The following is a 22,643-nucleotide window of genomic DNA, read 5'->3' on the forward strand; positions in this document are numbered from 1 at the left end:
CACACACACACACACACACACACACACACACACACACACACAGGTCTGGCATGGTGGCACACACTTGTAATTCTAGTGTTTTCAAGGTAGAAGCAGGATGATCAGAAATTCCAGGTCATACTCAGTTGCATGACAAGTTCAAGGCCAGCCAGGGCTGTGTGAGACCATGTCTCAAAGGGGTGGACAGTATGGGAGCTCATGGGTTCCAGGCAGAGCTTCCTATGATTTTACTTTGTGGAGAAACTGGATCCAGTTGAGAGCTGTTATTCCTAAGGAAAACATTTATATAGAGAGGCATTTGTCACTAATTTGTCATCAGGCCCTCACTGATGTGGCTTAGACTAACTTCAGACTTTCAGGGCAGGCGTTACAGGTACGGGCCATCACACTCGATAATTACCAGCTTAGTGTGCATACTGAAACTACACCTCTGCCTGGTTTAAAGTTGCATAAAATACATGTCTTAAATAATAATGACTGGAGTCCATTAGTTTGGGAGTAGATTTTCTCACTGGACCTCAACAGATCAAACTGTGCTGGCTACTTTTATATCAGTTTGACACAATCTAGAGTTATCTGAAAAGAGGGAACCTCAACTGAGAAAAAGCCTCCATAAGATCTGACTGTAAACCGGGCGTTGGTGGCACACGCCTTTAATCCCAGCACTTGGGAGGCAGAGGAAGGCGGATCTCTGTGAGTTCGAGGCCAGCCTGGTCTACAGAGCGAGTTCCAGGACAGCCTCCAAAGCTACAGAGAAACCCTGTCTCGAAAAAAACAAAACAAAACAAAAACAAAACAAAACAAAACAAAAAAGATCTGACTGTAAGGCATTTTCTTAATTAGTAATTGATGGGGGAGGACCAAGCTCGGTTTGGGTGGTACCATCCCTGGGCTAGCGGTCCTGGGTTCCATAAGAAAGCAGACTGAGCAAGCCAGTGAGCAGCGCCCTCCGTGTTCCTGCCCTGGTTGAGTTCCTTTCCTAACATCCTTCGATTAGGGACTAACATGGAAGTGTGAAACAAATGAACCCTTCCCTCCCCAACTTGCTTTCGGTCATGGTGTTTTATCACAGCACCATAAACCCTAACTAGGACACCAGAGTAAAATCAAAATGGAATCATCCACACGGAAGTTTTACTTGTCATCAAACTGAAAGAAGTAAGTGGTTATCCAAGCCTTTAAGAAACCAGGCCAGTGAGAAACAGCCGAGTTTTCCAAGCAGAGCGTCACAAAGGGTTTCTGCTTCAATGCTTCTGCTCTTTCATCCTTTGGTCCTTACAAAGGAACCTGAAGTTGATCTGCAGTGAACCCATCACTTCCATGGCTCTGTCTCCCACCCCTCCTCTACAAAAGCAGCAGCCCCGAGACAACCAATCTGCTTTTGCCATTTGTTTCTGTCCTTTTTTAAAAATCTCCTTTCAGACTGGAAAACCATCTGTTCAGCCAAAGGTGGCACTGCTTACATCTTACAGAGGTGCTGGCTGATTCTAGATTCTGAAACAAGGCCACCTAAGATCATCAAACCGAAGCCAGGCATGGTACCTCATGGCTGTGGCCCCAGTACTTGAGAGATTGAGACAGGAGCACGGCCCACAAGTTTGAGGCTAGCCTGGGCTACATAGCAAGATTTCATCTAAAAAAAAAACAATAAAATATCAAGGAACAGATGTCTGAGCTAAACTGTAGTTTTTATTTTCACAGTTATCAGACTTTAAATAAAAAAACCATCCAAACCCACAAATAAATAAATATCAAAGCACAGTGACCACCATGTTTCCAGTATCCTCCTGTGATTTCTAGACTCAGCAAATAAAAGCACAGACCATTAGGTGAACTTGAACGTTAAGTCAACAACAGGCAATTTCTTAGGGTAAATATGAAGCATGCTTTATGCAGTTTTTGGGACATGCTTACTATTAAGAAATTATTGCTTGCCGGGCGTTGGTGGCGCACGCCTTGAATCACAGCACTCGGGAGGCAGAGGCAGGCAGATCTCTGTGAGTTCAAGGCCAGCCTGGTCTACAAAGTGAGTTCCAGGACAGCCCCCAAAGCTACAGAGAAACCCTGTCTCAAAAAACCAAAAAAAAAATAAATAAATAAATAAAGAAAGAAATTATTGTTAAGAATTATCATCTCCAAAATTCAAATAAATTGGGTCTGCCGGGGTATTTTAGGAGAACAGGGACTTGGTGCTTGAGGTTGAATCTAAGCCTTGAACATGTTCTGCCAGTGAGCTCAGCCTCTGGCCCCAGGTTTCCAATATTTTATCTGGGTAAATTATTCCTGTGGATCCCTAGAGCCTTCCTGGTTCCAAAACAAACAAACAAACAAATAAATAAATTGCATTTACATGCTGGGCAGTGATGTCACACACCTTTAATCCCAGCACTCGGGAGCCAGAGGCAGGCAGATCTCTGTGAGTTCGAGGCCAGCCTAGTCTATAAGAGCAGGTTCCAGGACAGCTTCCAAAGCCACAGAGAAACAAACCCTGTCTTGAAAAACAAAACAAAAAATTGCATTTACTGTTCTATTCAAATACAGAAGTTACAAAGTATCAATTTTTTATTTTTTGATACAGGGTCTCACTTTGTAGCCCAGGCTGGCCTGGAATTCACTATGTAGCCAAGGCTGACCTCAAACTCCTGACAATCCTCCTGCCACAGCCCTTATCGGTGCTAGGGTCAGCCATGAGTCATCACTTTTGGCTACCAAGTATCTTTTTATCTGGTTCAAAACCTAGCTTCTGGGTCTTTGGTATGTGAGCTAACTTCACCCACCCTGAGCACGGGGAAAGGGATCAGGAAGAGTTTTCTTTTGCAGCATTGTTTTGAGGAACACATGGGACAGACAGAGCAGGAAATAATAACAAAATAAAGGAGACTGAAAAAAAAAGCCGGGCAGTGGTGGTGCATGCCTTTAAGTCCAAGCAAGCATTCAGAAGGCAGAGACAGGCGGATCTCTGTGAGTTCAAGGCCAGCCTGGTCTACAGAGTGAGTTCCAAAACAGGCTCCAAAGCTATGCAGGGAAACCCCGTCTTGAAAAATAAAATAAAGGAGATGGTGCATGTAAGTGTTTGGTACCATTCTTAGCTCAGAACAAACAATCCCACCCTGTTGCTACTGTTATGGAGAGAACACAGAACATGAAATGGCACGGAAGGTACCTGGGGTCTTCGATTTGTTCTGCACGACCCTCATCTGCATGTAGCTGAGGTGCTGTGACTTTACTTACTGGAAACTCATTTTACTTGACAATAAGAGGCAGCACACAGGGATAATAGCTACCATGTCGATGGAGTTTAAGACAAATCCTTTCATATGCCTTCCATTTTTGGTGTTTTTTCTTTTTTTTTTTTAAGATGTATCTATTTTTGTCTCATGTGAACGGGTGTTTGCATGCAGTGTCCACAGAGGCAAATGAATGCCCTGGAATGGAATTATAGGTACTTGTGAGCTGCCGTGTGGGTACTAGGAACCAAACCCAGGTCTTCTGGGAGAGCAGCCTGTGCTTTTAACCACAGAGCCATCTCTCCAGCCCCTCAGCCTCAGACTCTGTATCCTCCTCCTTCCACTTCCCAAGTGCTGGGATCCATTTGTGACTGGGTTTTTTTTTTTTTTTGTGACTGGGTTTTTTTGTTTGTTTTGTTTTGATCTTTGTATTATTTTTAAATATAATAGTTTAAACTTACTCTTTGAAATTATCACATATGTATCTTGATCATATCTATACCCCATCCCCCCACTTTAGCTCCCCCAACACCTCGTTGCCCCAATTCCATAACTTTTTTTTTTTTGGTTTTTCGAGGCAAAGTTTCTCTGTATTGTTTTGGAGGCTTTCCTGGTCCATAACTTTTTTTAAAAAACAATTTCCTGACTCATTTAGCACTAACTGCATCATGTGGATGTGTGAGGCCATACCCTGGAGTCTGGACAGCCTACAGGAGACCACAATCCTTAAGAAAAATGAATATCCCTTCTCTAGCAGCCATCCATGGCCAATAGCTCAGCTTATAAAGTCCCTACGTAGACCAGGCTGGCCTCAGGCTCACAGAGATCCACCTGCCTCTGCCTCCCGAGTGCTAGGACTAAGGGGGTGCACCACAGGCTGATGCAGTCACACCCAAAAACAAGTTACGTTTGGGGCCGGGCAGTGGTGGCACATGCCTTTAATCCCAGTACTTGGGAGGCAGGAGCAGGCGGATCTCTGTGAGTTCGAGACCAGCCTGGTCTACAGAGTGAGTTCTAGGACAGCCTCCAAAGCTACAGAGAAACCCTGTCTCGAAAAACAAAAACAAACGAGTGTGTTTGGACTTGGGTTTTTTGTTTTGTTTTGTTTTGCTTTGTTTTGTTTTTTTGAGACAGGATCTTGACATGCAGCCCTGGCTGGCCTGGAACTTGCTATGTAGACCAGGGTGCCCTTGAACTCACAGAGATCCTCCTGCCCCTGTCTTCCAAGTGTCAGGGCTAAAGGTGTGCACCGCTGTACCCCACTGAAAATACATGTTTTGAGAAAACTTAAGAGCGTTACTCTCAGAGAGGATGTACTGTGAAAACAGTGCCATCAGAGCCCTACCTGCCTCCTCCCCGCCACAGCCAACCCCCAAGGCCAGTCCATTCCCTTAAATAGACCGACTCAGAGACCTAAAAAAAGGAAGGCATGGTGAAAATGTCCTTTGGCCAGGGAACAAATTTAGAGCACCCTCTTTGTGAGCGGACAGCGTAGACAGACTTCGGGTCCCAGATGCGTCTTTTTGTCCTGGGCCCCCAAGACAAAACAATGCCCCTCGATGCCGTCATCACTGAGAACAAAGGGCGAATGACTCTCCTGCACCATGGGCAACAAAAGGCTCTTCTCCAGAGTGGCTTTTTATAGTCAAAGCCAAAGAAAGCTGTAACCTGTGACCTCTAGTCACCACAGGAAGAGTTGAAATGCTTTCCCTGCTTTTGTAACAGGACATCTACCATCTCAGGGGACAGCATCTCTCTCAGTGACACGTTTCACACGGAGAGAAGCGTCCTCTTTGCATGTCCACCCAGAACCTTCCTTGACTTGGAAATGTGTCCTTCTGGGCCATTCCACCCACAGCCTCTAGCATGCCTGCAGGCTGCCAGTCTTGATTGAGGCTTATGCAAAGCAGAACTACTGCGGGTATAACGGGAATACAAGACTTCTTTTCTAAGAGGAATCACCATGCTCATGCTCGTCTTCAAAAACACTTGGTTTTCAGTCTTTTTTATTTTATTTTTTAATCATTTTTATTTTTATGTTTTTTGTTTGTTTGTTTTTTTGAGACAGGGTTTCTCTGTGTAACAGCCCTAGCTGTCCTGGAACTCGCTCTGTAGACCAGGCTGGCCTTGAACTCACAGAGATCCACCTGCCTCTGCCTCCCAAGTGCTGGGATTAAAGGTGTGCACCACCACTGCCCAACTAGTTTTGTTTTTTGTTTTGTTTTGTTTTTTTGGGACAGGGTTTCTCTGTGGCTTTGGAGGCTCTCCTGGAACCAGCTCTTGTAGACCAGGCTGGCCTTGAACTCAGAGATCCACCTGTCTCTGCCTCCTGAGTGCTGGGATTAAGTCTTAATATGCATAGGACAAGAACCCACCGTGCGGGCATTGAGGAAGCCACTCGCTGTTGTCCAGGACTGGAGATGTGTCACTATTGATAGAAAATGGAGTATTTTATGATCAGGTTTCTAAGAGATCAGGAGTGGCTTTGAGGGTGGGATACAAGCTGCTAACAGAAAGGAGGGGCCGGAAGCGGCTTTGAAGCAGTCTTCCCAAACCGGCACTGACCAGTTCTCTCCCAGCCAGACTGAACTTCTTCCCTGGGCAGGGTTTTAAAAGGACAGGCTCTAGCAGGAGGCCTGGAAAGTTGCTCCTTCCTACCTGACCCAAGTAGGCTTATAATAACAAATTACATCCCAGAGTTGAGGAGGTCAGCATAGGGTTTTTTCTTTCTTTCTTTTCATGATAAGTAACTAGGCGACAGAGAAATAGCTTGGTCGGCAAAGTGCTTGCAAGCTTGAAGATGGGAGTTTGACCCGCGGATGCCAAGCTAACAAGCCAGGCGTGGCGGCGTGTGCTTTTACTCTCAATGCTAGGGAGGTAGGAAGGGCCCCTGGGACTCACAGGGCAGCCAGCCTAGCCTACTTGGTGAGTTCCTGGGCCAGTGAGCAACCTTATCTCAAAACCAATTTTGAGAAGCAATGCTAAATGTACTCTCTCTCCTCCCTCTCTTTCTCTCTCCCTCTCTCTCTTTCCCTCTCTCTCCCCTCCCTCCCTCTCTTCTCATCCCTCCCTCCCTCCCTCTCTCTCCTCTCTCTCTCTCTCTCTCTCTCTCTCTCTCTCTCTCTCTCTCTCTCTCTCTCTCTCTCTCTCTCTCTCTCATTACTAGAAAAATATAGAGAAGCAACATTGCATTATGGACCAGATGAGAGTAACCCCACAAAGCTGCCACACTTCACTAAAAACAATCCAAGACCTTCTAGCTTGTTCGCTGTCCGGATTTTTTCCGGATTTTACTGTTTTCACACAAGAGGCCACACTGCTAGTCACATCTTCTAAGACTGAATTGTTTCCAGGAACACCTAATTCCTTCCTCGGAAGAGTTCTGGCATCTTCAAGGTACCTGTCATCACAGAGCACCCATGCATGTACAGCCTGGCTGTCTCCAGATGGAAGTTCCCAGTAGCCTGGTTACTCTGCCTATAGGCCTTCCAGAGTTAGCTTGTAGAAAGCTGTGTGATCTCTTGTCCACATGGGTTCAGAAAGTGAGAGCCCATTTGGTGTCTGCAAGCTATGTTGTGATTTCCCTGGGAAAACGGAAGATCTTTTTAACACATGTGTTGCTGGCAGAGTCAAACTTTTGGGACCATTCTTGCCTTCTTGGACTCTTCTTCTCTGATTTTTTTTAATCCAGGTTTTTCACAATTAGCCTGGATGACTAGATTAAATGATGCTCATTCAAACAGATTAAAATTGTGCAGCCTATATAACTCTGTAGCACGTTTCCTGAAACGGTTAAATATCGTCTCCTCCCTCCAGCTACCTCTCTGGGAGTTTGTGTTTAGGAGCATTACTGACAGCAAGCAGGAGCACCTTCCCAAGTCCAGCAACTTGCGGAAGTACAGAACCATACCTAAACAGGGCTGGGAGTGTCGCTCACAGCGGGGGAACACACTCTTGCCTAGCCTGTGCCAGGCCCTGGGTTGCTCCCCTGGAGCCCCAGACAACCCCCCAAAACAGCAGCATACTGGCACACTCATCAGCCAAATGTTATTCAGCGATAATAGGAATAGGAATAATAGGCATGGAAAGGATGCTGCCTGCGGCTCCCCTCATGTATAGATGCCCCGCCAAATCATGCGAAGGCAGCCGCAAAAGATGACCTTGTAAGACTCCAGAGCCTGAAGCTGCCGTGGGGAGAGGCCGTGGCAGGCAGGGTCTCGCTGGAGCTGTGAAGATATTTTAAAGCTGGTGGGATTGGATGTTGTAGTTGAGTTGTAGAGTACTCTTTTTTTGTTTTTGTTTTTTGTTTTGTTTTGTTGTTTTGCTTATAATGATGCACTTGCTAAAAACTATTAAATCAAACACTTGGATGACCTTTATGGTATAAAAAGTATATGCCTCAAAACCAAAAAAAAAAAGAAAGAAAGAAAGAAACCTAGTTCCAGGACAGCCTCCAAAGCCACAGAGAAACCCTGTCTTGAGAAACCAAAAGGAAAAAAAAAAGTATATGCCTCTAAAAGTTGTATTTTTTTTTAAGCTAAAGGGAACCAACTGGGTGTGGTGGCAGAGGTAGAGGCTGAAATAGGAAAATTAGAATTCAAGGTTGCCCTTAGCTACATAGAAAGCTTGAAGTGAGCCTGGGCTATGCAGTGCCTTCTTATTTTTTGTTAGTTTGGTTTTCAAGACAAGAGTTTCTCTGTGTATTCCTGACTTACTGCAACTTACTCTGTAGACCAGGCTGGCCTCGAACTCACAGAGATCCGCCTGACTCTGCCTCCCTAGTGCTGGGATTAAAGGCCTGCACCATCACTGACTGGCTTTTTTGTTTGTTTGGTTTTGGTTTTTCGAGACAGGGTTTCTCTGTGACTTTAGAGGCTGTCCTGGAACTAGCTCGTGTAGACCAGGCTGGTCTGGAACTCACAGAGATCCACCTGCCTCTGCCTCTGCCTCCTGAGTGCTGGGATTAAAGGCGTGTGCCACCAATGTCTGACCACCTGGCTTATTTTAAAAAAAGGAAGGAAGGAAGGAAGGAAGGAAGGAAGGAAGGAAGGAAGGAAGGAAGGAAGGGAGAAGGGACAAAGGAAGGGAGGAAATTGTTTTTTTTTTTTTTTAAGGAACTGAAATCTCAGAGCCTCTAAAAGTTGAAAAATGAAAACAAACCGTATGCTACAAGAAATCGTACTGTGTGGCCGTGGCTGGCCCCGAACTCGCTGTGTAGAAGCCGCCTGGCCTGGAACTCACAGAGGCAGACCCACCTGCTTTTCCCTCCTGAGTATAAACATTGGCTTCTTGTATTTTTGAAACACAGACCTATGAAGCAGCTTAGACTTCTGAAATTGCCATGTAGCCACACTGTTCTTAAACTGTCAATAATCTTCCTGCCTCAGCCTCAGTCCTCCTGCCTCCTGTATCGCCACAAAGGGACTGAACCTAGGACTCACACATGCTAGGCAAGGTCTCTACTTCCCCTCCTTAAAAAAATCATATTGCATCTAATTCTGATAGAGATGTGGAGAAGGGAACATCTGAGTGCTAGACTGGAAGAATGAGCCAGGAGGGGGGTGGAGAGGAGGAGCTAGCTAGGAAATTGTGAGTAAAAGCCAAATTGTTTTGTTTTTTTGTTTTTTTAAGTAGGAACACCACCAATTTGTGTGTCATTCTTTGGCAGGGGGGCATATTAATCTTTGCCTCATTCCAATTTTAGTGCATGCAATGCCAAAGAAAGCAGAGCCACGGAGCTTTAAAAAAAAAAAAAAAAAAACCAGGCACCTGCCCCTGAGTTTGGTCTGTTCTAAGGAGTGAGGAGGCTGGGAAGGCTTCAGACAGAGGGAATCACTGGACTGAAAAGTGACTCTAGCTAAAGACTAGATAGAGAGGACAGGGACAGACGCAGAGTGTCATAGAAGACACGGCTGGACTCGACCAGGAGTCAGAGTGAAGTTTGAGCCTCCCTCACAGTACAGAGGGAGCTTCTCAATCACGTCTGGCTTGCAGGCCTTCGATCATGGTTGCTTAACAGGTGAAGGCAGGAGGATGGCAAGTTCCAGGCCTGCTTGGACTACAGAGTGAGTCCCAGCACAGCAGGAACAACAGTAGTGTGACCTTGATCCAAAACGATAGAGCTCAGTGGTAGATTGTCTAGAATGTTCTAACATGTTTGAAGTCTTGGGTTCAATGCCCAGGACTACAAAAACAAAGAAATAACCAAGGAATTATGGGACAGTCAAGTCCCTGAACTCTGTCTCCATCGGTTAGGTCCAGTGGTACAAACCTACTTGGAAGTGCAAACTTACCACAAAGTGGCAAGTTCAAGTCTGTCTCTTTCTCTCTCTGTTTTTTCTTTTCCTTTTTCGTTTTTTTTAAGGATCTGGGATTATGGCTTAGTGGTAAAGCACTTGTCTAGTATGTGCCAAGTTGGGTTCAATCCCTAGTACTTTACCAGAAAAAAAAAAAAGCACTCATTTTAAAATTCAGATCTTCTGAAACCTGAATTTTAAAAGTAGCAGCCTGATATGCATGGTACCCCAGAGAAGGGAAATGAGGCAGGATCTCTTGAGCACATTGAGAACATGGGGGAAAGGGGAAAGGGAGCTGGGAAAAAGTGAGGGGGAGAAGAGGAGGAGAAAGGAGGTCATGGGGAGCAGGAAGGTTGTGTCAGGGGAAGAATAGAGGAGAGCAGGATGAGAGATAGCAAAATAGAGGGAGTCATTGTAGGTTTGAAGAGAGATCTGGTCCTAGTGAGATCTCCAGAGATCAATAAGGATGACAGCAACTGGCAAACTAAGCAATAGTGGAGAGGCTGCCTTAAATGTCCTTCCCTGATAATGAGTTTGACGATTACCTTATATGCCATCCTAGCGCCTTCATCCAGTGGCAGACGGAAGCAAAAGCAGACTACCACAGACAAACACTGAACTGAACTCCTGGAACCCAGTGACAGGGAGGGAGGAGTGATGAGCAAAGGGGTCAAGACTGGGCTGATGAAACCCACAGAAACAGCTGACCTGAACTAGGGGGAGCTTATGGACCCCAGACTGATGGCTAAGAGGCCAGCATGGGATTGATACAGACCCCCTGAATGTGGGTGTCAGTGAGGAGGCCTCTTATGGGGTCCTGGGCAGTAGATCAGTATTTATCCCTGGCATACAAATGGACTTTGGGTGCCCATCCCACAATGAGGGATGCTCTCTCAGCCTGGACACATGGGGGAGGGCCTAGGCACTGCCCTGGATGAAATGACAGATTCTGGAGATCCCCCCACAGAGGGCCTCATTCTCCCTGGGGAATGGAATGGGGATTGGGTGGAGGGCTGGTGAAGTTGTGGGGGAGGAGGGGAGGGAGCTGGGATTGAAACCTGAAGCAAACTTGTTTCCAATTAAAAAAAAAAATGTAACAACAACAAAAAAGTAGCAGCCTGGAAAGTTCCTGTTTCTGTTGCAATGGGGATTCCCACCGCCAGGCAAAGCTTTAGCAAACTATAATCCATACCAGTCACTCATTAACTCATTCTCTCATTCATTCATTCAGTCAGAAAAAGACAACTCAAAGCTCTCTGAAGTTTGACTGCCCTTTTCTCGTGGTGAATGGTGAAGACACAGCTGAAATAAAGTCAGCATTTTCTCCTGAAACAAGAACAGGCGAAAACAACTCATAAAGGGTGAACACAGAAAAGGGAGAAGCCTCGACAGATCTGCACAGCACTGGTTTCCAGCCTCTGTGGCATGGGTAGTCCACGAGCGTGAATACTGTTCTGGGTAGAAACACAGGGTCTCCCTATATAGCTTTGGCTGGCCTGGAACTCACTACATAGACTAGGCTATCCCCGAACTAACAGAGATCTGCCTGACTCCACCACCATGCCTGACAACACGGTAGAACCTTAGTGTATTAGTGTCCTAGGGTAGCTATGACAGATTGCCACAGAGTTCTTTAAAACCACAGAAATTCATTTTCTCGTGTCTCTGGAGTCCCCACCGTCTGAAATCGCCATCGCCATTGCTGCAGTCCTCACCAGGCTTTGAGGAAGCTCGTTTTAGCATCTTCTGAGTTTTGGAGAGTCATCAGTTTGGAATTTAGTCTTTTTCGCACGCTAGGGATTGAACTTACACATGTGCTGCCACTGACTGAGCTGGCTACGCTTAGCCTCCCCATTTGGTTTTAGCTTGGAGCTGCAGAACTCATATTTCAGTCTCTGTCTCTTCATATGGCCTGCACACATGCCTGCTTTTTTTTTTTCTTTCTTTTATCTCTTAGAAAGACACGTGCATTGGCTTTAGCACCATCTGGTAAAAGTGGAGTGATCTCATCTCAAGATTCTTTTTTTTTTTTCTGGTTTTTCGAGGCAGGGTTTCTCTGTAGCTTTGGCTTTGGAGGCTGTCCTGGAACTTGTTCTGCAGACCAGGCCCGGCCTCAAACTCACAGAGATCCACCTGCCTCTGCTTCCCAAGTGCTGGGATTAAAGGCATGTGCCACCAATGCCCAGCTTCATTTCAAGATTCTTAATTATACCTACAAAGATGCTTTCTCCGAGTTAAGATAGCATTCACAGGTGCCTGAAGTTAGGACAGATGTTTCTTAAGGCAGGGGGGGGGGCAATGGCCTTTATTTTATTTTACTTAGCTAACAAAGTAGCAGGTTTCCTTAGGGAATCTTTATGTTTAGTTTTGGTTCATTTTCCCCCACTTCCTCTCATCTCCTTGGCCTTCATCTGATGGGGGAAGTCCTGTGTATGTGTCAATAAAGCACTGTTGGCCAATGGGGAAGCAAGATAGGTGGGACTAGGAGTTGAGGGGGATTCTGGGAAAGAGAGACACAGGCAGACATCATGTAGCCGCCACAGGAGTAAGAGGTCTGGACCCTTTTCTCCAGTAAGAGAAAGACTTAGATTAGCAATTATGGGTTAAATACTTAAGTCAGAGCTAGCCAGTAAGAAACAAGCAAACCACCAACAGCTTCATAATTAATATGGCGTCCTGTGCGTTCATTTGGGACTGATGTGGCTCTGGAACCAGGCTGGCGGGAAGGCTGCACCCTACAGTCACCCCGGTGTACATACCCCTCTACCCCACTCCTCTTTCCTCCACTTCCGTGTCAGGCTGGTTTTATTATCCCCACGCCCTCCTCCCGCAGTGCTGGGTCCCTTTCTAGTTTCTGCCCTCTATGCACATCCCCTCCCACAGTTGGGATGCTTTTGTTTGGTTTTGTGTTTTGGAACCAGTTCTTGCTCTACAGCTCAGCCAACCTGTTCTTTAACTCATCAGCTTTTTGCCTTAGTTTACTGAGTGCTAGCGCTACAGGAAGGAAGGATCACCAGGTACGATCTCTCTCTCTCTCTCTCTCTCTCTCTCTCTCTCTCTCTCTCTCTCTCTGTGTGTGTGTGTGTGTGTGTGTGTGTGTGTGTGTGTGTGTGTGTGTGTAGCCCCAGCTGGCCTGAAATTTACAGAGATCTTTGTCTCCAGAGTGTTGGGATTAAAGGTGTGTGCCTCCATACCCAGCTGATCTTTAAATTAATATTTTTACTCGCCTATGTGTTTGGGTCTGTGCATGGCTGTGCACACGTGTGTATATGTATGCACATGTATGTACAGATGCCGGAGGAGGTCAGAGGTGTCAGTTTTTCCTGGATCTGGAGTTATAGGCTATAGCGTGCCACCTCATCTGAGTGCTTGGAATCAAACTCTGGTCCTCTGGAAGAGCAGTGTGTGATCTTAACTAAAGAGCCGTCTCTCCAGCCCCCTGAATTTTATTTTTTAAAATTTTATGTATTTATTTATTTATTTTTGTTTTTTTGAGACAGGGTTTCTCTGTATTGTTTTGGAAGCTGCCCTGGAACTCGCTTGGTAGACCAGGTTGCCCTGGAACTCACAGAGATCCGCCTGTCTCTGCCTCCCGAGTGCTGGGATCAAAGGTGTGTGCCACCAACGCCCGGCCCTGAATTTTTTTAATACTATACATTCATTGTTCAAAATAATAGGCTTCATTCTGGCATACCTGGACCATATTCATCCATTTATCACCCTCTCTTGTCCCCCTTTTCTTCTCAAATATAGTCCCCAAGAGATGTTTAGTTAGTTAGTTTGTTTTTTAGACAGTTTCTCTGTATCCCTGACTGTCCTGGAACTCACACTGTAGGTCACGTTGTCTCTGCCTCCCAAGTGCTGGGGCTAAAGGCATTTGCCACCACTGCCCAGCAAGATGCAGTGTTTTACGACTCACAGTTCAATCCACCACACTGAGCAATCTTAAGCTATCAAATAGTTTCCTATGATACTCCTATCTAAACTGATGTATTTAGAAAGTGTTTTAAATACAAAATTTCAGACTGGGGCTAAGTTGATAGAGTGCTTGCCTGGTAACAGCAAGGCCTTGGGTTCAAGCCCCCAGTATGATACATACATGTATACATACACACATGCATGCATACATACATACATGCATGCATGCATACATACATACATCATAATACCAAAATAGAAATAATCTTTTCATTCAATGCATATAAAGTGTGCTGACCAAATCTCTCCCCATTCCTTCTGTCCAGTCCCTCCCCTTCCCCTCCTACCACTTTTCTCTGCCTCAAACCAACAACACAAAGCAGAAGGAAGAGAGCATTTCAGAAACGGCACATACTAAGAATTCAAGTCATCCAAGGAAGGACAGGAAAAAGCCCCCCTCACATCCAGGCTTTGCTGACGAAAACACAGCAGAATCGAGGAGGCCTCTTCCATTCCAGTATGGTGGAGCCACTGCTAATGTCCATTAAGGAGCTCTTAATCTGTCCGATGATCACGCGTTTCGTGCATTTCATCTGATCGGTGCTGATTTTGTCAGCTCCCAGATGACTCACTCCGTAAACCTCTGGGCCATCACTGTTCCCGCCTGAGTGGGCCGTGTGCTGCCTTCCTGCTGACATCACTGGAAATCTTGAGTCTGAACCAAAGCTGCCCTGTGCCTCCATGACCTTTCTCCACAAGGCACAGCGGGGCCTGGACTTCTCCAAGCTCAGAATACACTCACGTCTGCTGCTCTGACCCCATGGAGGCTACTGTTTGAACTCAGCCTATTCTTAGATGTTCACGATCACCCTACCTACAGCAGGCCCGCTGGAAACCAAGACACAGATTCTGGCTTTCAAAAACCTTTCCTAGGGCCGGCGAGATGGCTCAGCGTGTGAAGATGCTTTCAGCCAAACCTGGCATTTAAATTCAATCCTCGGAACACAGTTGCCCTCCGACCTCCACGCTTGTGTCCTGATGTACCACAGGCCTATCCGTGCACACTCACATTCGGACACAATCAACACCAAATGCGGTAAGATCTTAGAAAGCTTCCTCATCTGCTCCCAGACTTCAGGAAACCCTGCGTCTCTCTGCCTCAGCAGAGAAGGCCAGCGGGGCAGGGGAAGCCTGCCAACGGCTTCACTCTAGTGGACAGACGACCTCGGAGAAGTCACCTGAGAGAGGTCTTACCTTGATGGCCATGTCTTCGTTGGGTTCTATAGGATCTGCAGTTGACTCATCCCCCTGTAGCAGCACACGGGACCACCCAGATGCTGGAAAAAAAAGAGAAAGGGTATTTGAGCCAAGTGGATGTGTCCGATCTGGTGGAAAGCTGCACAGCTGTCATTTTTTTGCAGACTAAAAGCCACGTGGCCTGTAAGGGACAGGAGTGCTAACTAATGTGTGTCTGCAAACCTGCCTTTGGTGGTTGACACTGACAAAGCTTTCTTCCCAAGGTGCCGTCTGTCAGCTCATCCTTTGTTTCTACTTAATTTCCAACTTAGGAGTTCTGTCCAAGCCCTTTTTGTTATTGTTTGAGACACGGTCTTGGGTAGCTCAGGCTTTCCTGGAACTTGCTGTGTAGGAGAGACTGGTCTTGAGGCCCCTGCTTCCAATCCCCCCTCCCCAGGATTGGTATTTATAAGCCTGTACCACCAAGCCTGGCTTCAACTTTCTTGTAATCCCTGAATCTGGAAGGGACTAGAGTGATTCCCATAGGCGTGCAAGCCTCATCCTAAGGCCTCATTTGGGGCTTAGAGTGAGCCCCAAGCACAGACATACATAAGTCTAGTTCAGTACCCAATAGAAGTGACTCCAGTGCTCGGCATGGGGGGAGGCATCTGTAATCCTAGCACTAAGGATGCTGAAGCAGGGGGATTATGAGTCTCCTGACAGCCTGGACTAACGGCAAGATCAAAGCCAGCCTAGGTTACCTACTGCGATCCTGTCTTCAAATATTTAAAAAACAAGCAAACCGCAAAGCAACAACCAAACGACCCTAGATTAGTTCCCATTTTCATTTCCACATACACACCAGGAATAACTAATCATTTGCTGTCGTATTTATTTATTTTAGCTTCACCGTTTTTGAGGCAGTCTTGCTATGTCACCCAGACTAGCCTGGAATTCTTGATGTAGCCCAGCTGGCCTTAGACTCTCGGCCATCGATCCTCCTGTCGTTGCTGGGGTTACAGGCCTGTGCCGCCATGATCAGCCTTGTTCCTTACTAAGGCTGTCAGGCTATCTGCAAATGTCGATGTCCGGCAAGAGACGGTTTTGTTCTTAAGGTGGCTATGGGGAGGCATGCCCGTGATACTAGCACCCCACAGGCAGTAGTTGGGGGATCGTCCCAACTTCAAGGTCTACTTCAAAGGAATGCATAACGAGTTCCACAAAGCGTGTTTCCAGGCCAGTGGGGGCCACAGAGTGACCCCGTCTCCTGCCCCTCCCTGTAACAAGAGGGAGAGAGAACGGATGTGGCGTTTTAGTTCTTAAAATGTTACTAGTGGTATGAGGATAGAAACACTGACACCCACAGAGGTCTGAAGAGCCAGGTCGGCTCCCCTGGACTTAAAATCACAGACGATAGTGAACCACCACGTGGGTCCAGGGGATCTGAATCCAAGTCTTCTGTAAGAGCAACAAGTATTCTTTAATTGCTGAGTTGTCTTCCCAGGCCTAGGAGTACTATTTTTAGAAGCTGGACGTGAAGTTCCCTCATGTAGAAAACCGTGTTTGGAAACCAAAGTAACTTCGTGGATCTTTTTTTTTTTTTTTTTTTTTTTTGGTTTTTCGAGACAGGGTTTCTCTGTGGCTTTGGAGGCTGTCCTGGAACTCACTTTGTAGACCAGGCTGGCCTCGAACTCACAGAGATCCGCCTGCCTCTGCCTCCCTAGTGCTGCCTCCCGAGTGCTGGGATTAAAGGCGTGCGCCACCAATGCCCGGCAACTTCGTGGATCTTTCAGGTATTAAAAAAGTGGGTCCCCGCTGCTGCAGTAGCGGTAAGGACTGTTGGGAGGGCAACCAACGGCTTCCTGATTGGATCTGAGGCTTCACGAGAAGGAATTCACATCTGGCATTGTGAATCTGGTCAAAAGCTCCTGGCTAGGGAGGGTCATGGACTCTATTGTTTTGCTAAGTGGGCAGGTTACCCCCGTTAAAAATTGCCTTCTACATATTTGTATCTATGCCCATAAAAGCTTTTTTCTTGCACAGTCACTGGTCAAAATACTGAGGATAAGCACACACACACACACACACACACACACACACACACACACACACAGTAACAAAAAGGTGGGTCCCATATCACAGGGGCAAATAAAGAAAGGAAGAAGTATGGCTAGAAGAAGGAATGAGCTTGAAAGAAGTTGGGGCAAGAAGTGGAGACACTAAAAAGGGCTTTTTGAGAAAAACCGATGCCCGCGAATCGACGTTACGTTCTCATGATGTATTTGCCTCCTACTCTCAGAGCTGCGTCGGTGACCCGCTCTTCACTGCTCTCTTGTATGGGGCTGTCTGGTGAAAACACGAACGAGGCCCACATTCAGGAGTCAGGATGGAGAGAAGAGCAGTTGCGCAAACATAGCCACGCCCCTGGCGTGTGGGTTCCTAGGAAGACCACGTGGCAACAGGGTCAGGGAAGGTTCCTAGCCACGCCCCACGCACGTTAGGATTACAGGCTAAATTTATTTGGACAATGGAGCGAAGGGAACCCTGTCGCCACGAGGACTCCAAGATGCAAGACAACTGACAGTGTTTGAGGGACGATACTTATCCATCTGAGCATTCCACTTCCATTTTCAACAGCGTGTAAACATACAAAAACACCACTGGGGCACGGGGTTGGGGAGAGGGGGTGGGGTGGGGGAGGAGATGGGGAGGGGGACTTGGAATGTTTATCTGTGAACCCTTCAGCTCCAGCATGTTGGTAGTGACTTCCAGCATCTGCTTGCATGTCAAGTTCCAGAGATGACTTCCCATCCCGCAAAGATCTACGATGTATTGCACAAATGACTCTGACGTGGAATGTTAAGACATTCCAGACACACATGCTGCTATTATTAGTCACAAGAGTACAGTCTCCTTTCATATGAAGAATACGTTTGAATAGTTCCACCTGTATTAAATTCTATTATACATGCACACACACGCATGCATTTCTTTTTTTGTTTTCAAGACAAGGTTTCTCTGTGTGGCTTTGGAGGCTGTCCTGGAATTCACTCTGTAGACCAGGCTGGCCTGGAATCCACAGAGATCCGCCTGCCTCTGCCTCCTGAGTGCTGAGATTAAAGGCGCTACCGCCTGGCCAAGCACTACATTTCTATATAAATATAAAGTGACCCTCATTTTAGCTTTTTGGGGGTAGGGCTTTATTATAACTCATGTTGCTCTAAAATTCACTATGTAGATTAAACTGATCTCAGCTGAGGTTGAAGCAACCCTGCTGCCTCAGCCTCCAAGTATTAGCATGTGCCAACAGGCCCATCTTCATAAACTACTTTCTTCTGTTTTGTTTAAATACAATGATTTGTTAAAATCATTTTTTTATTTATGAGTGTGTGTATGGCTGGGGTAGGGTGTCCAAAGAGGCCAGAAGAGGGCTTTGGGTCCCCTGGAGCTGAAATTTCAGATGGTTTCCAGCTGTCTGTCAGGGGTACTACGATTTGAACTCTTGTCTCAAGCACAAATATAATCAGCGGCTGTGACCGATTCCTTATCGATTTTGCTCCATCTTCTCACCTAGCCGGAGATAGAGGCTTACGTCTCTCAGCCCAAGTTCTAGCTCCTGGCCACTGACCGGGCTCCGTCGGTGTACACGGCTCTTCGGCAGTGGATCACACTGTTGAGCCGCGTGTACTCCAGCTGATAGGGGCAGAGCAACTGAAGAGAGGCAGCCAAGCTTGGGGGAAGGCAGGGGCTCCCAGGATTATCTACTGGGAGAGGGGGTCTGGGCTGGCAGCAGCAGGTGGTCCCAGGGCTGGGGCACAGCATCCCACAGACAGCTTGGTGTGTTCCCACACATGGAGCCAGATTGCAACACTGACCCACGGTGATAACAGTGAAGTTCATTCTGGGGGTGCAGCAATTTAGGGCATTCTGGGGATAAATATGGGGCGACTTCAGCTGGGATCATCATTAGTACAAACATGAAAAGAGGGGGATGGGAACCGGCTCCGACACACAGGAGCTGAGATCAACTATGGAAACAATATCTCCATTGTTACCCTCGGTGGGGATGCCATTCGGGATATTTGAGGATACAGGTAGTAGATTAATAAGCAGGGGCTTTAAAAAAAATCCCAGCCCTCAGGGAGAGGAGGCATGTGGATCACTGTGAGTTCTAGGTCAACCTGATCTACATAGTGAGTTCTAGGTTGGCCAGGGATACCCTGTCTCAAAACAAAATAATCAGAAAACCCAGAAGACGGATTGTTTGCTGTAACAAAGTTTCAAATTAGGATGTCATTAAAGGTGACCGATTCACTGGCCCCATTACACCAGTCAAGCTCTGTAATTCTTAGACTTTCCTCTCTGTTCCTGAGATGGTCACAGAAGCATGAGTCATGAGAATGTCCAGAATTGAGAAAGGGGAAGAATTTCCCTCCTTACTTCCTCAATTAATCTTTTTTTTGTTGTTCCTCTAGGTAGCCCAGGTAGGCTTTGTACTTGTGATCCTCCTGCTTCAGCATTCTGAGTGTTGGAATTACAGACGGGCACCACTGTGCCCAGCTTCCCTTCACCTTTGAGAGAAGCCCCCAAAGCAATTCCCCACCCCCAGAGGATTCTCAGATTCTCACTGGTCAAATGTGAACCCATTCTTAAACCAGCCAAGGGAAAAGAGATTAAGCGTATCAAAGCTTCCCAGATATGCCTTCTAGGGTGGGGAGGCTCTCAGCACATGGCCACCAAAAGAGGAACAAATGTGCGAAATGGGTTCTTGGCCAGCAAAACAGAAAGAGGATGAACACGAGATGAGCGGCCAGTATGGTCTGTCATCACACAAGCATGTAGCTCACTAGTTAGAAATGCACATTTGAATGCATGAATACTCAGGCCCTTTAGGGACTCAGTCCTCCAGGACCTAATTTCCTATGGCAGTGTCTAACCTCAGCCCTACAATGGTGTCTCATCCTTACTGGGGGTTGGGGACTGAAGTTCCTGACACTTATGCTGACAATTCTGCAGACTGATGACTGATCAGGGCTGACTATAGTTAGTGGGAATGTTGCAAATCCAAGAACCAAAATTATCTTGGTCTATCTCTAATCTTCTTAACAGCCATTTATCACCAATCTCTGTGCCTGACTTAGTATTCTTTGACTATGAGGTGAAACTTTTGGATGTAGTAACTAAAAACAAAAACACAACAACAACAAAAACGTTAAGCCAGGCGGTGGGATCATACTCCTTCAATCCCAGTCGGGAGGCAGAGGCAGGCAGATCTCTTTGATTTAGAGACCAGCCTGGTCTACAGAGCGAGTTCCAGCACAGTCAGAGCTTGCTATACAGAGAAACTCTGTCTCAAAAAGCAAAACAAAAAACAAACAAACAAAAAACCGCATTCTTTTCCCTGACCCCCAACCAAGGCTAAGTACTCAACAGAAAATGCCTAAAATCTATAGCAGAGATAACGTTGCTGTAAACTGTCTACTCTATGCAGTCTGTTGTTAAGTACACTGATTAGTGCCTGTCTCTTACTCTATGGCCACAGAAGTTCATGTTGCTTCTTCCACGGTGAGTTCTGTCATTCATGGCAAGCAGAATCCGTGTTCTTAGGACAGAGCCTCTCATTTGGCTCAGACTGAGCATGGCAAGCAGAATCCGTGTTCTTAGGACAGAGCCTCTCATTTGACTCAGACTGAGCATGGCAAGCAGAATCCGTGTTCTTAGGACAGAGCCTCTCATTTGGCTCAGACTGAGCTATTGTTTACTCCTCTTCCTTGCATTTTGCACCAGCAGAACTCACAATTCTGACCGTTAGTCTCATTTATGGGGACACGAGTAGAGAGAGCCCTGAGTGTGCGTGTCTAACATTTCTTTGCTGTCAAGGCTACCTCACCCGGCCCCAGGTACTTATAAGCAGGTACTGGGCCTGATACATGCTTAGTTTTATTCCAGTGAGAAGTGTTAACTTAGGATAGCCAGTTTGTGGAAACAGGAACTCAGCGGTACTCAAGAGATAAAAGAGGAACCGTGCTAAAGTTGGAGGACAAGGACATGGAGACACAGTCCCGTGTCTTAGCTGATGCATTCTAAGCCAAAGTGATGACAGCCTGTGGTTGGCCCCATGATCTAGGGCTGGGGAAAGACCCTAAGGTAGGGACCACATGGAGATGCTATGGAATATATATATTACCTGGGGGCTGTGTGCATGACCCTGAGTGCTTGGAGGATAGGCCCCACCACTCGCCAGCCCCATCCCTGAGGGGTCACAGTGGAAGCTCATTAACTATAGCCCACACACTGAGAATGGAAGAGGCCTCAAGGCTGCAGACCTCATTGTTCTTATTGTTGCTCCTCGAGTCCTCAGTTCCGATGGTCACAGCTTTCACGGCGGCATGAGGTCCACGATGCTAGGACAGCTGGTTTGAACTGAGGACACGGTGAACCACGAACCATATGGAGAGTTAAGGCCCCTCCAATGATGGCTTCCATAGTTACCCTTACAGAAAGCATAGACGAGACAGGAGAAGGCCCCCTGAGTGCCGCAGTGACTGCTCTTGCTTGCCGGGACCTTCTGAAGTCCTTCTCCACCTCAGCTATTGCTTCAGACCTCAATCCATTGCAGTTTTTCTCTCCCCTTCATCAACCCAGTGACTTCGGCAGCCACGGAGGAGCCGTGGGAAGTATAGAGTCAGGGCCTTTGAACTCTGGGCTTCCCAAGAGAAAAAGAGCCTGTCCGGCCCCTATAAGCCGTGCTGCAAGACGGTGACCCAACAGAAGAGAGTTTTCTCTCTCTCCCCCACCCTAGGCTTCTCTTCCTGGGGCTCGCACATTGTGAGATCATCGTGTTCTGTCTGTGAAAAGACTGCCCACGGGGACGGCATCCTCACTGGAGTCTCTGTGTGGACAGCCTCAGGATTTATCCTCCTTTTAATTGCCTCTGGCTCATAGGGTTTTGAAAACATCCCATTCTTGTTCTTGGAGGAGTTCTCAGCTGGGCAGCTGGGTGGTTACAAAAAAATTAGCGGAAACTTCAGAACAATGATTTGCCTTTAAACCCGGAAGCCTCACCCCAGGATAAGCTGATGGAGCCCGGCTTCCTCTGGATGGGAAGCCCCGCCCAGGGTTTGGAGGAGCCCAGCAGGATGTCACCCACCCAGCCCCACCTACCCCAGGTAGTGTCTCATCCTTCCTGAGGCCCAGCTTTCTCCTGCTTGGGGCAGATGGACATTCCAGGCCCTGGGGGAGCCTGTAGGAGCTATGGTGGCAGGGGCCTTCCTCCTCCAGGATGCTTCTCAACCTGGGATAGAGAAAGCTTCACCTTTTAAATGACAAAGGGTTTTCCTCAAACTGGCCTGGAGGTTGCTGGACCTCATTATTTTTTTAGCTTCACCTTTCTACCCTCCTGAGAGAGGGGAAGCCTCCCTAGGTGCCCCTGAGGAGGCTGTGGTGGCTCACACCTGTAATCCCAGCATGGGGGTGGGGGTGGGGCTGAGCTGGAAAGGAAGGCTGTGAGTTCTAGGCCAGCCTGAGCTGCAGCGTGTTCAAACGCAACACCAAGAACCTAAAACAAGCAAAAGAAAGGATGGAAGGAAGGTCTACAGCTGGCCAAGTTGTGAGATCTCACACCTGGGGAACAAAGGCTGAGGAGCCTGTGCAACCTATCAAAGAGGCCCTGGCCATCAGGTTTCCCCAGCATCCTTCAGTCCCTGCCTGTTACAGGGTCTGTCTGGCATACCACACCCTCTACCCTCAGCTTCTGCAGCCCAGGAGCTGGGCTGCTCTTTCCCCAGCCGCCCTTCCCTGTTGGTTAGCCAGGCCCCAGCTCTTCTGTCCGTCTGCCCTGTACCCTCCTGGCTCTTCCCCTTCCCTCACACGGTCTGGCTCAGGGTCACGTGCACTCTGGACTCTTGCAGACGTCTCTGGCTGTGCTCTCCCTCACGTCTACACTAAGTCTCCTCCTCCCCCGCCA

The 22,643-nt window shown here is 47.2% G+C and overlaps 1 protein-coding gene across 5 annotated transcripts in view; it reads right to left on the bottom strand.

Annotated features, from left to right (window-relative positions):
* Positions 1–22,643, bottom strand: part of Palm2akap2 (PALM2 and AKAP2 fusion) — a 454,171-nt gene that overhangs the window by 109,942 nt on the left and 321,586 nt on the right. For all 5 annotated transcript variants that reach the window (XM_013124459.3, XM_013124460.3, XM_013124458.3 and 2 more), the window contains one exon: positions 14,696–14,778. In XM_013124459.3, the coding sequence (XP_012979913.1) occupies positions 14,696–14,778 (83 nt within the window). The remainder of the gene's footprint in view (positions 1–14,695; positions 14,779–22,643) is intronic.

This window comes from Mesocricetus auratus, unplaced genomic scaffold (assembly GCF_017639785.1).
Source record: "Mesocricetus auratus isolate SY011 unplaced genomic scaffold, BCM_Maur_2.0 Super-Scaffold_6730, whole genome shotgun sequence".
NCBI lineage: Eukaryota > Metazoa > Chordata > Mammalia > Rodentia > Cricetidae > Mesocricetus > Mesocricetus auratus.